The sequence below is a fragment of the Chinchilla lanigera genome, unplaced genomic scaffold, assembly GCF_000276665.1.
Source record: "Chinchilla lanigera isolate Chin_1 unplaced genomic scaffold, ChiLan1.0 scaffold00019, whole genome shotgun sequence".
In the NCBI taxonomy this organism is placed as follows: Eukaryota; Metazoa; Chordata; class Mammalia; order Rodentia; family Chinchillidae; genus Chinchilla; species Chinchilla lanigera.
The window spans coordinates 23,125,214-23,137,174 of NW_004955420.1; the positions used below are offsets into that span (position 1 = coordinate 23,125,214).

An 11,961-nucleotide genomic window follows, 5' to 3' on the forward strand; every position below is an offset into this window, starting at 1 on the left:
GATGGAGGGAGGGGAAAAAAGAAAACTGTCCCTTACATTGGCTTCTGTAAGTCTTGTCATTACCAAGCCCCTCTTGCTTACCATTGATTCTTCTAAATTTTTGAACTCCCTACAACTATCTCACCTTCTGCTTGGCCAGCCAAACCCAACCTACGTCCACCTACGATGCTAACCCCTAGACAAGATGGGCTTGGGCCTAATATGTTAAGCAGACTTGAGGTGGAACACACGCGGAGCTGAACAGAACTCTTGTGCCCATGCCTTGGACCTCTGCCCCTTCAACCTTCTTAAACTGGCATGAAGGGCTAAGACTGAGTATAAATATCTACAGATGACATGAAGCTGGGATGTACCACTAAAATAACAAAAGCTAGAAGCAAGAGGAATGAAATTTCAAGGTGAAATTTAACAGAGATGTGTATGTTATTAATTCTACAGGTGTAAACTGAGTAAACTTTTCTTCCAGCTTTCAGCTCACGATGGCCCTTATTCAAGCTTCCAGCTGCAGGAAAAAGATTTGAGAGTGCGGAATAGATCCAAACATAGTGTGTAATGTTATCAAAGCAGCTCTTATTTTTATTTATTTCTTTTTGCAGTGCTGGGGATCAAACCCAAGGCCTTGTGCGTGCTAGGCAAGCACTCTACCACTGAGCTGCACCCCCAGCCCTGAAGCAGCTTTTTTTTTTTTGGTGGTACCAGAAATCGAACTCATGACCTTGTGCTTGTAAGGCAGGCACTGTGCCATTGAGTTATATCCCTGGCCTACAGCTATTTTCTTAACTGTTATTTTTATTACTACACATTTGTAGTACATAATGATCGCATTCCTCGTGGGGAGTTGCCGCATGTGCATATCACTTCTTTCTCATCCCCTTGCCCTCCCCTCGGCACCCGCTCCCTCCCCATCTCCTGGTCCCCTTCCCATTTGCAAAACATCTATCTTCCTATTACTGTTTACTTGGATCTTTATATTTTGGGTTTCTCATATAAGACAAACTACGCTATATTTAAACTGTGTGTCTGATTTATTTCACCTAACATTATGGTCTCAAAGTACATCCATTAAGCTGGGTGTGGTAGCACATGCTATAATACCAGCACTCAGAAGGCTGAGGCAAGAGGATCACTGTGAGTGTGGGGCTACATAGTGGGTAGCCTGTCATAGGAAGTGAGTAGCCAGGGCTACATAGCAAGACCCTGTCTCAAAAACAATCAAGTTGTATCCATTTTCCTACAAATGCCTCAAGTTTATTCTTTATGGCAGAATAGTACTCCATTATGTATAGATATCACATTTTCTTTATCCATTCATCAGTTGATGCACATATAGACTGTGAAGCAGTTATTTTTAAAGCTGACAATTCTGGACTGCTTTAGAAATTTAGCATCCACATTATAGAAAAATTCTTATAGAATTCTATTCTCTTTTTTGTTGTTTTTTGTTTTTTGTTTTTTTGTATTGGGGATTGAACCAAGAGCCTTTATACTGACCAACATCCCTAGTCCACATGTTACTTTTAATCTGAGACAAGGTCTTGCTAAATTGTTAAACTGCTCAGCCTAAATTCAAACTCAAAATCCTCCTGCCTCAGCCTCCCAGAGTACTGGGATTACAGACCTGCGCCACCACACCCAGCTAGAACTCTGTTCTGAGTGGACTATACTTAGGAGTACGGGTCTGACTACTGGACATTCCCCCTCAAGACACACGCTGATTTATTAAGGGGACCATATTAAACTGCATGTGTCCAGAATGAAACACCTGAACAAGAGGCTAGAAAGCACGTAGGATGAGGGATGGTCAGAGAAACAGAGCCACAAACCTAACTGGTTAGACTCTGTGTACAGCAAGAACTACTCTCCCTTGGGACCCAGATCAACTGTTGTTACTGCCATGATTCCCAGAATCTTCCTCCTTCCCTCGCGTCTGCTGGGGCACTGGGTCAGGGGGAAGGGCAGCACCTATGGCTTGCTTCTATTCCACTTCTGCCACTTACGAGTAAGTCCCACTACAGTAACATCTAGTCTTGGTTTTAAAATGCTGTGGTCCTAAGGTTCTGTAGCAGAGAGAATAGACGGGCGGCACTGAAACCATGAGCTGAAGTCAGTGGGAGACCATCTGGGCTGTGGACGCTGGAGTTACTGAAGCAGAGGCCAGTGACCAGTTGTCGGGAGGCTGTGAAGGAATTCCTGTGCTGGGCGGGACCCCGGTCCTGTCCAGTTCTCAGCTCCTATGATTCATCCTGCTGGCTGCCCCTCCGGGCTCCCCACCCGCTATTAGCACGCCCTTTGAAGCAGCCCGCTTCTCCTCTCCATCTCTTTCCCAGGAGCAGACCAAAGCACAGGACATTCTAGGAGCGGTGACCCTTCTACTGGAGGGAGTGATGGCAGCGCGGGGACAGCTGGGACCCACGTGCCTCTCATCCCTCCTGGGACAGCTTTCTGGACAGGTCCGCCTCCTCCTTGGGGCCCTGCAGGGCCTCCTGGGGACCCAGGTAAGTCCCCAGTTAAGGAACCTGTAGAAGCTGTCCTCCACCTCAGTCCCCCTAGGAGACCTGAGGGGAGAAGGGGGACCCAGGACGGTGAGGATAGAGGAGTCCACCCACCAAGGCGTGCTCCCTCCCAACCACAAAGCCTAGGTGCTGGCGCCCGTCTTCCTACAGTCAGGGGAGGCCGGAGTCTGGGCGTGGTCTCTGGCCTCAGGCCCATCCTCTGCCCTCAGCTTCCTCCACAGGGCAGGACCACAGCTCACAAGGACCCCAACGCCATCTTCCTGAGCTTCCAGCAGCTCCTCCGAGGAAAGGTGCGTTTCCTGCTGCTTGTAGGAGGGCCCACCCTCTGCGCCAGGCGGGCCCTGCCCACCACCGCTGTCCCAAGCAGTCCCTCTCTGTTGCTCACACTAAACAAGCTCCCAAACAGGACTTCTGCGTTGCTGGAGACGAACTCCAGCGTCTCAGCCAGAACTACTGGCTCTGGACTTCTGAACAGACGGCAGGGATTCGCAGCCAAGATTCCTGGTCTGCTGAATCAGACTTCCAGGTCTTCAGACCGAAGCCCTGGACACCTGGACAGGACACCAAGACCCTTGAACGGAACTCATGGACTCCTTCCTGGAGCTTCAGCCAGGGCCCTGGAAGTTCCAGCCATTCCACCTGGAACTTTGGACACAGGCTTCCGGCCACCCCACCTCCAGCCCGGATACTCTGCTTCCCCAGCCGCTCCTCCTGCTGGGCAGTGCACACTCTTCTCTCCTTCGCCCACCTTGCCCACACCTGTGGTCCAGCTCCACCCCCTGCTTCCTGACCCTTCTGTGACAGCCAACTCCAGCAGCCCTCCGCTACCCACATCCCACCCTCACTCCCAGAATGCATCTCAGGAAGGGTAAGGTGCCCACGCACAGCCACACGGGAGGGCTCTGCCCGGCACCTGCAGCTCTACCCGATGCCCTGCTTTTACCTGCAAGCCGAAGCGCTGGCAGAGGGGGAGGCCCAGGACAGAGATATTTTTTTTTAAGCTATTGACAATATGTATTCATCAGAGCAGCTAGTTATCTTTGGTGTTTTCTGTGTAATTTTGCAAATCACTAATTATCGATGTGCTCTTTTTCATGGTAACACTACAAAGGCTTGGCCTGGCCTGCCTGGTCCTTGAATAGAGGTAGATTAACCTTGTGTCAGAAAACGGAAAGTGTAACTTCCTTTGCTTCAAGTTTAAGGCCTTCTAAAATGCCCTGTTCCCCTTCACCATCATTCTTGGTGGAACTCAGTCCGCTCCTCTATTTTTGAGATCCTTCCTCTTGATAAATGAGTAACAGGTGTCGATCAGAAAGGCTGTCCCTATATAAATATACAAAACTGAGCTTGGGAAAGAATAAATCAGAGTACCCAAAAGCTAACCAAAACGCAAGAGAAAGATGTTCTTCACAGGGGGAAATAGATTCCAGCCCCCCCCTCGCCCACCCCCTCCCAGAAAGGCTAACAGGAAGCCTTGGAGAGCCTCACACCCCAGGTAAGGCTCTGCAGACCTTTTGGTAAAGAGAAGACCCGCATGCAGCAGCTGAGCAAACAGCAGGCACTTCACCAGCTCAGCAGGAGGCTCTGCTGGGCCTGGGCTCCAGCCCCCTCCTGTGGAGGTCAGGGGAAGAGCAGGACGTGGCCTGCCGCAGGCTCCTTGAGCTGACACAGCAGGAGGACAGGCACAAGAACAAGTTGAAGGCTCGCTTCCCCATCCCGAAGAGTGCATGCAAAATGCAGCCTTGTGTGACCACCACAGACGCCGCTAGGGGATCCCTAAGCAAGAGAGCCTTCTGAAGCTCTCCAAGTAAATGCTGCTTGGTGCAAAACTTCCACTGCCAAGTCAGCTGGCTACCTCCAGAGTTCCTGTAGGAACCGAGTGGGAGACCTTCCCTCTCCCAAACCCCAAAGGACGAAAGGCTACCACGTAAGTAGAGGATCCAGGAACCCAGAGTTCCAAACACTGCCTCAAATATCCCAGGACCCCTACAATCACCCCAAAACAGCTGGGTGAACATCAGGAACCATATGCATATTCCCTTTTCAATGCACACACAACTTTGTAAGGTAGGTATTACCGTTTCTAGTTTACAGATGAGGAAACTGAGGCTCACAGAAGCCAAGTGAGTTCCAGGTGGTCATGCAGCCTCTAAGCAGGAAAATATCTTGTCAGACTCACTCTCAAGCCCACACTCTTACCCAGTGTGGTACCCGATCATTCATGGATTCTGACTACTGGGATACTGCCAAATCTCTAGGGAATAACCCACCAACTACTAACGAGTTCTGAGCAGAAAACCAAAGCTCTTGGTGGGGGTGGCCAATTTGGACATCTCCAGGTGTCCTCTCTCTCCATGGGCAGAACAGTTACTAGGGAGAAGGAATCAACAAATGCACAGAGCTGGGGGCATAGCTCAGTGGCATAACAACTGCCTAGCCTGTGAGGCCCTGTTCAATCCCCAGCACTGAAGAAAACACAAAGCAAACAAAAGAAACAGATACGCAAAGCTCAAAATGGTCTCCAAATCTCAGATGGGGTCAATAGGAAAAAATTAGTTCACTTACACTACAAATTCTAGTATGAAGTTAAGGGAATGGTAACTGCAAAATGTAACTTACTGAACTATTGAAGTAGCAGCTTAAATGTAACCATTGAAAAAAATTATCAAATGAAACACTTCACAAGGTAGAAAGAGCCAACACCCAGAACAAGATATGTCAGAGACCAAAGAATTATAGGTTCTCAGTACAGTTAGATGAGGCAGGGTTGCAAAACTGCAAATGTAGGCAGATAGTTCTGGGCATCTGACAGCAGTGCCTGACTTACTCCAGTTCAGGGCACAAGCAAATGAATTCTTGGCTTCTTCAGTGTGACTGAATCTGCCCCTATTAAGAATCAAACTGGGTTGAGGATGTAGTTCGGTAGCTGAGAGCTGTGAGGCCCTGGGTTTGAGCCCTACCATCAAAAACAAAAAAACTCATCATCGTCTAACCTGTGGCTGGGGGATGTGTGGGACCCTGAATTCAATCCCCAAGAACCGAAAAAAACCAATCTCATCCATTTCCAAATCATTCCATCTGGGCAATTCCATCCCTTCTTCCCTCACACACACACACAAACACACACCAAGTACCATCAGAACACTCATCCCTAGTCTACTTTATACCAGTTCTTTCTTTTGTTACCCTAGGTCAGCCTAAATCTGCTGTGATAGCCTGTAATTATTACTGGCAATTACACTCTCACACTTAATCCAAACCCATCCTCCTCCAAGCGCTCAAAACACGTGACCATGGAAAAGCTCTGCTCCAGGAGTCCATAAACACTCATACCAACCCCCACCAAATCACCTACCCCTCCGACCAGCACCCGTGCTAAGGTAAAAGCAACACCTTTCCTCCTCCCTGCTGAGGCCGTTCATTTTCAATCCATTTCCCTAAATACTATTTCTAACACCTCCTGTGAAGACCTGAAAATGATGGGGAAGGAAACACCACAGGCACCCCAGCAGGAGCATCCGCTCCAGAAGCAGAGCCAGGATATGAAGAGACAAGTGCTTAGTACAGATACTCTCTCTGAGTTATTACCTTGACTTTCCCAGAGAATCAGATGCCGGCCGGGCTGAAGGGCCAACTCACACGCCAGAGTCCTTGTGACCACCACCTCCCTGTTTCTTCTCCCACTTGTAAGTTAGTGACTACGGTCAGGCTGGGGCATTGTCCTGGCGGGCACCGGCCTGCCAACCTCATTGGTATTGCTGTCTTGTCCACTTCACTGGCCTATGCAGCAGCTCCCCCCAAATCTGGTGTCACCAGTAAGAACCACCACCACTTCGCCTCCTCCCAGGTCACCCCAGGAGTGCAGAGCAGAGACAGCTCCTCCACCTGCCTCCAGAGCCTCCAAGTCCTCTCTTCCTCCTTTCATCAGTCAGAGTCCATACCCATGTCTAAAAGCCTCCACCCAAAGCTTCCATAAAAACGAACATTTCCAGGCTACTCGAGTGACTCACTCACAACAACGTGAACTGACTCCTAAGAGGCTGAAAGTGCTGGAAGGACATGAGCAGGGCTCCGCGCCAGTCCAAAACTCTGTGCCAGATGGGTGGTATCTTCCGGGCCTGGGGTACTGTCCACAGGAGCTAAAGCACAACACTTTCTCCCGGATCCAAAACTACACCGGAGGATAAATGCTGGGAAGAGTCAGCCCGGAGATGGAGATAACCCTAAACCCAGATACCAAAAGCCCAGGACCGACCCTGTCACAAATTGGAAAAAAAATTATTTTAAAGAAAATGGAAATTTTTTAAAGAAAGGGGAAGGAACCCGTCTGAAAAAGCGAGATTTTAATTTAAAAAAAAATCATATCCACAAAATGACTTCTGATTCATTTTCGGTGCGCCCACTGGGTCTTCCATTGGCCAAGTCAATCTCCCTGAGTCCAGGCTTGGTGAAGACGCACCGCCGTGAACAGAGCCAGTCCCTCCTCCACAGGGACCCAGCAACTTCTGCTCAGGCTTCAGTGTCCATGACCCGAGCGACCCAGCAGCGAAGCTGGCTTCCCACGAGGTTCAGAAGGCCAGTTTCTTCATCAGTAGATAAACTCTGGAATCCACCTCAAAGCCGTGCAGGTTGTTGGCATCACCCTGTAGCCTCATGAGGAGGCCCCCGTAGGACACATAGGCAGAGCTGAAACAGATCGCACGCTGTGTGAGCTCTGAAGCAGCTGCCACCCCGTGGCTTTCCATCCCCGTGTGAGAAAGAAGGGAGGCACGCTCCAGAGGCTGTCATTAAGAGCTAAAAATTCAGACAAGGTGAATGCACAGACGTGTGCAAAGTGGTGTTTTACATGAGCAAAACAACGCACCCAAAACTAGGGGAATGGTTCAATGAAAACAACGCACCCAAAACTAGGGGAATGGTTCAATGAATTGTGATAGATCTATTTACTGCACTGTTGCACAGCTACTAAAATGTCTAGGAAAAGCTTTACTAACACAGGGAAATATGTCTTATAAACATTAAGCGAAAATAGAAAACACTGGAATGAACATGATCGCAAAGAAAAAGACAAAAAAATTAGAATACTGGACATGGGGCACACACCTGTAATTCCAACTATTCTAAAGGCTGAGACAGGAAGATCACAAGTCTGAGGCCAGCTTGGGCAACTTAGCAAAACCCTGTCTCAAAATAAAAAGACATGGGAGTGCAGCTCAATGACAGAGTGCTTACCTAATGTACGGGAACCCTTCGCTTATTAAAAAAGACCTAGGATATTCAAAAATGTTTATGCACGAAGTTCCCTCTGGGTATGGAATTATAGGTAACTTTTTCCTTTTTTGCATTGTTTCTCTGCTTTTCAATTTCTTACAAAGAACACATATTGTTTCAATAAAATGTTATAGAGAAGAAAAAAATAGTTGGGCAGGGAAACCAAAGAAGTAGAGATTGAGTTACAGAGTAGCAAAGCACACACACCAATAAACAAAAACAAAAAAGCTTAGCAGTTTAATCACTTAATGCTGCAGGCAGTTCCCAGAGAAATTGGCCTCGGCACTTTACACAGCAAGATCACCTGAGACCCTGACAAAGCATCAGGGGGAGCAGCCAGTATTTCAGAATGGAAACTGTCCAGGAGCAGTTCCTTTTTCGGTCCTGCCTACACTGAGGTGCTTCAGAGGGACCCAGTGTAGAAACAGGAGCATGGCCCGAAGTTTCAGGACAGGGAGAGGAAAAGGATTCTCACCAGACTATGGAACTTACAGGCGTGTTGCTGCTTCAGTAGATGTTTCATCGCCCTCGATCTTGTATACTTTCCCATACATGACATACTCAAACTGGTCAGCCCTGTGGAAAAATTGAGCAAAGTTATACTTCGTAATAATTAAACAGTGTTAAGAGGCCCTTTACGAACGGTAACAGAGCTGGGCAGGCTGACTCATGCCTATAATCCCAGCTTCTCAGGAGGCTAAGGCAGGAGGATCACAAGTTCAAGGCCAGACTGGGCAATTTAGCAAGGCCTTGCCTCAGAATAATTTTTTTTTTTTTGGTCTTTTTGAGACAGGGTCTTGCTATGCAGTTCAGGCTGGCCTTAAGCTCACTCTGTAGCCCAGGCTGGTCTCAAACACGGAACGATCCACCTGCCTCAGCCTCCCTAGTGCTGGGATTACAGGCATCCCCACCACACCTAGCCAAAATAAAAATTTTTAAAAAGAGTTGTGGATTAGAGTGCTTGCCTAGCAAGTATGAGACCCTGCAGGATTCAATTACCAGTATAACAAAAGAAGAACATTTTAACACATAAATAAAAAATAAAACAGTAACTAGCAAGTAAGTGCCAGCATTAGAATAACAGGTAACTTAAAAACATTAGTCCTCATAGCAATCTTGTGAGCTTGGCCACATAGCCTGGGTCACTCAAGGGCCATTTCCTCAACCTTCAAAAAGCTGCTATTTACAAGCATGCTATCAATTCTCTCAATAAATATCTGGTTCCTTGATTTCTCCTTTTGTTTTTTGTTTTTAAAATTTATTATTAGCACGTTTGCATACCATAATAATGACATTTCGGGCCACAATGGTCGGGCATGGCACACGCCTCTAATCCCAGCACTTAGGAGGCTGAGGCAGGATTGACTGCTGCGGAAGTTCAAGGCCAGCCTGGGCTACAAAGTGAGTTCAAGGCCAGCCTGAACTACATAGTGAAACCCTGTCTCAAAAAAGAAAAAAAATGACATTCATTGTGAGGAATTGATACATGTACATAACACCTTCTTTTTACTTCTCCTTCTATTTCCCTCCTTCCCACCTTCCTAGTTGTTTGATTTCTTAACTGTAACAATTTCCTTAAGGTTATTCAAATCCTGCTAATAATTATTTATTTCAGGAATTAAACAAAGGTTTTTCTAGGCCTAGGGATACAGCTCAATGGCAGAGCACATGAATGAGGTCCTGGTCTTTATCCCCAGCACCACAAAACAGCAAAAAATACACAAAAAACAGTAATAGCCGGGTGTGGTGGGGCACGCCTATAATCCCGGCACTTGGGGACCTAAGGCAGGATGATGGTCATGAGTTCAAGACCTGACTAGGCTACATAATGAGTTCAAGGCCAGCCTGAACTACACAGCAAGATCCTGCCTAAAATAAATAAATAAACAAACAAACACACACACACATAAATAAATAAATAAATAATGGTTTTCCTCTACCACTTAGTTACTTAATCTTCAGGGCATGCTTCATCCCCTTCTCCACTTGCATACCTGGAAGGCCTGTCGTCTGTGGGGTTGTATTCACCATCATCAAGAGTACCATCTTCATACAAGGTACTAGCTATAACCAACCGGAACTTGTCACCTAAAAATAACGGTAGTATCTCAGGGTGAAGGGCTGAAATTATGAAGAGGTTAAAAAAACTTGCTGTTGTCTGGGCTTAATACTTACCCAAGTCTACAGGATAGATCTGAATGTTTACATCTAAGATGAGGTCCATCTTGAAAGATTCACTCTCACAGTGCAGTCGAGATACTAGGGAGAAGTACAAAGAGAATGACAGGCATAACACCAGGCCCAGGGAAGTTGGGGGATTAAGTGCAATGAACTTTTTTTTGGTCTTTTTGAAACAGAGTTTCACTATGCAGTTCAGGCTGGCCTTGAACTCAATTTATAGCCCAGGTTGGCCTTGAACTCCTGGCAAGCCTCCTGCCTCAGCCTCCCAGAGTGCTGGGATTGAAGGTGTGCACCTCCATACCCAGCACCATTTTTTGTACTAGACACTATCATAAAGAGATTATGAGGATGTTTAAATACTGAGGTCTGGGCCAGGAGCTGTACCTATAATCCCAGCACTAGGGATGCCGAGATAAGATTTCAGTGAGTTCGAGACCAGCCCAGGCTACATAATGAACTCAAGGCCAGCCTGAACTACATAATGAGACCTTGTCTCAAAAAGACAAAAAAAAAAAATCAAAACTTTATTACAGTAAGAGACACATTGCCATTAACCCCCCTCAAAATATTCCCCCTCACTCCAAACACTTAGCCCATTGTTCCCGATACTTTGTGAAGCAGTTGTGAAGTCCTCTTTTGTGTCTTTAGTTGCTCTACTGTGGCTGTCTCTCCATGTCCTGAATTGATTCAAAACGTTTACCTTTCATGGTCATTTTCACTTTGGGGAAAAGCCAGATGTCCCACAGCGCCAGATCCGGTGGAGGAAGACACGCTGTTTTCACCAGCCTGCCTTTTGGCCGGGTGGCCCTCTGCTGCAGCATTCATCACACCTCATAAAGCCACCCGACAAACATGACTACCCGGCCTGCTTCAGAAAGCGGCAAGAACATCGGGACAAGGCGTTCAGAGAGAGTATCCTGACAGTGATTAACAGCGGATATGTCTTTTACTGTGTAAAACTTTTTGATACACTCAGACCCCTTGTATACAAACCAGTAGCTCTAACTCAGAGAGGACTTCACAAGGAGTTTAAAGATTTGGGAGACAATACGAGAATACAGGTTAGGAAGTCGGATAACTCACAGGGTCTGTTTTTCTCCTTCTCTTTTTTGTTTTGGTTTTTTGCCTTTTTTTTTTTTTCCGGTACCGGGAATCGAACTCACGACCTCGCGCTGTGCCGCTGAGCTAAATCCCCAGCCCGCGTTTTTCTCTTTAATCTAGGGCCTCGCGCAGGTTAGGCAAGCGATGCGTACCACTGCACTACATCCCAAGCCCCACCTGTGTGGTCGAGGAGAGGTTATTTAACTCCTCGGGAACAAAACTGTCACAGGGGCCCTGAAAGGCATATGGCAAAGTGTGCAAATCGCGCACAGCGTAGGCAGCGATTACAAGATGCCCGGGAGCTTGGCGGCACCATAGCTAAAGTCCACCCAGGCACCAGCTCGGGGTCCCGGTTTTCTCGTCCACACGATGTCTGCAGCGGGAGGTCGCCCCGCCACGTGAGCGCGGACACAAGCGGCCCAGGGGCGCGCCCCAACTCCCCGCTTACCTCGGTCAAACTTCTTGCCTTCCGGGTCAATGTCTTTCACATCGAAAATATCCTCAAACAGGATACCCGCCATCGCGAAGGGGCCAGGAAAGCAGCAGCAGCGCCCGACCCCGACCCTCGCGCTGAGAAAGCTGCAGAAGTCGCCGAAGACTCGCAGCCAGGGAGCAGAATGGCGCACGCGCCCCGAGTGCCAGTAGTGCAGCCACTTCCGTCGCCGCCTTCCTCTCGGGCTTCTTCACTTCCGCCCTTACAGACTGCTTCGGAGAAGCTCGCGCGTGGCGGGCGGGTCCCAGGACCTGATGACTCCGCCCAGGGCGGGGATGTTACAGGCCCCACCTCCCGCGGAGGTGGTGTGCGCTGTCCCGCTCTTCTCTGGGGCTCCACTGCGCCCTCTTCAGAGTCTGGGTCCGGAAGATTGGAATGCGTGGGGGCCTACCCCGGCAGGGA

The 11,961-nt window shown here is 48.2% G+C and overlaps 2 protein-coding genes across 7 annotated transcripts in view; one reads left to right on the forward strand and one right to left on the reverse strand.

Annotated features, from left to right (window-relative positions):
* Window positions 1-3,681, forward strand: part of Thpo (thrombopoietin) — an 8,067-nt gene extending 4,386 nt beyond the window's left edge. For 2 of the 6 annotated variants that reach the window (XM_005383308.2, XM_013513328.1), the window contains exons 5-6: window positions 2,328-2,495; window positions 2,723-3,681. In XM_005383308.2, coding sequence (XP_005383365.1) covers window positions 2,328-2,495; window positions 2,723-3,385 — 831 coding nt within the window. In that variant the 3' untranslated portion in view covers window positions 3,386-3,681. The remainder of the gene's footprint in view (window positions 1-2,327; window positions 2,496-2,722) is intronic. The other 4 variants (XM_005383309.2, XM_013513329.1, XM_013513327.1 and 1 more) reach the window with 3 other exon arrangements.
* Window positions 3,682-6,839: 3,158 nt separating this feature from the next.
* Window positions 6,840-11,741, reverse strand: Polr2h (polymerase (RNA) II (DNA directed) polypeptide H). Its single transcript, XM_005383311.2, has 5 exons — window positions 11,515-11,741; window positions 9,960-10,043; window positions 9,779-9,872; window positions 8,277-8,360; window positions 6,840-7,199 (listed from the first exon to the last, which is right to left on the reverse strand). Exons 1-5 carry the CDS (start codon window positions 11,585-11,587, stop codon window positions 7,082-7,084), a joined length of 453 nt encoding a protein of 150 aa, XP_005383368.1. The 5' UTR covers window positions 11,588-11,741; the 3' UTR covers window positions 6,840-7,081.
* Between the last annotated feature and the right edge of the window lie 220 nt (window positions 11,742-11,961).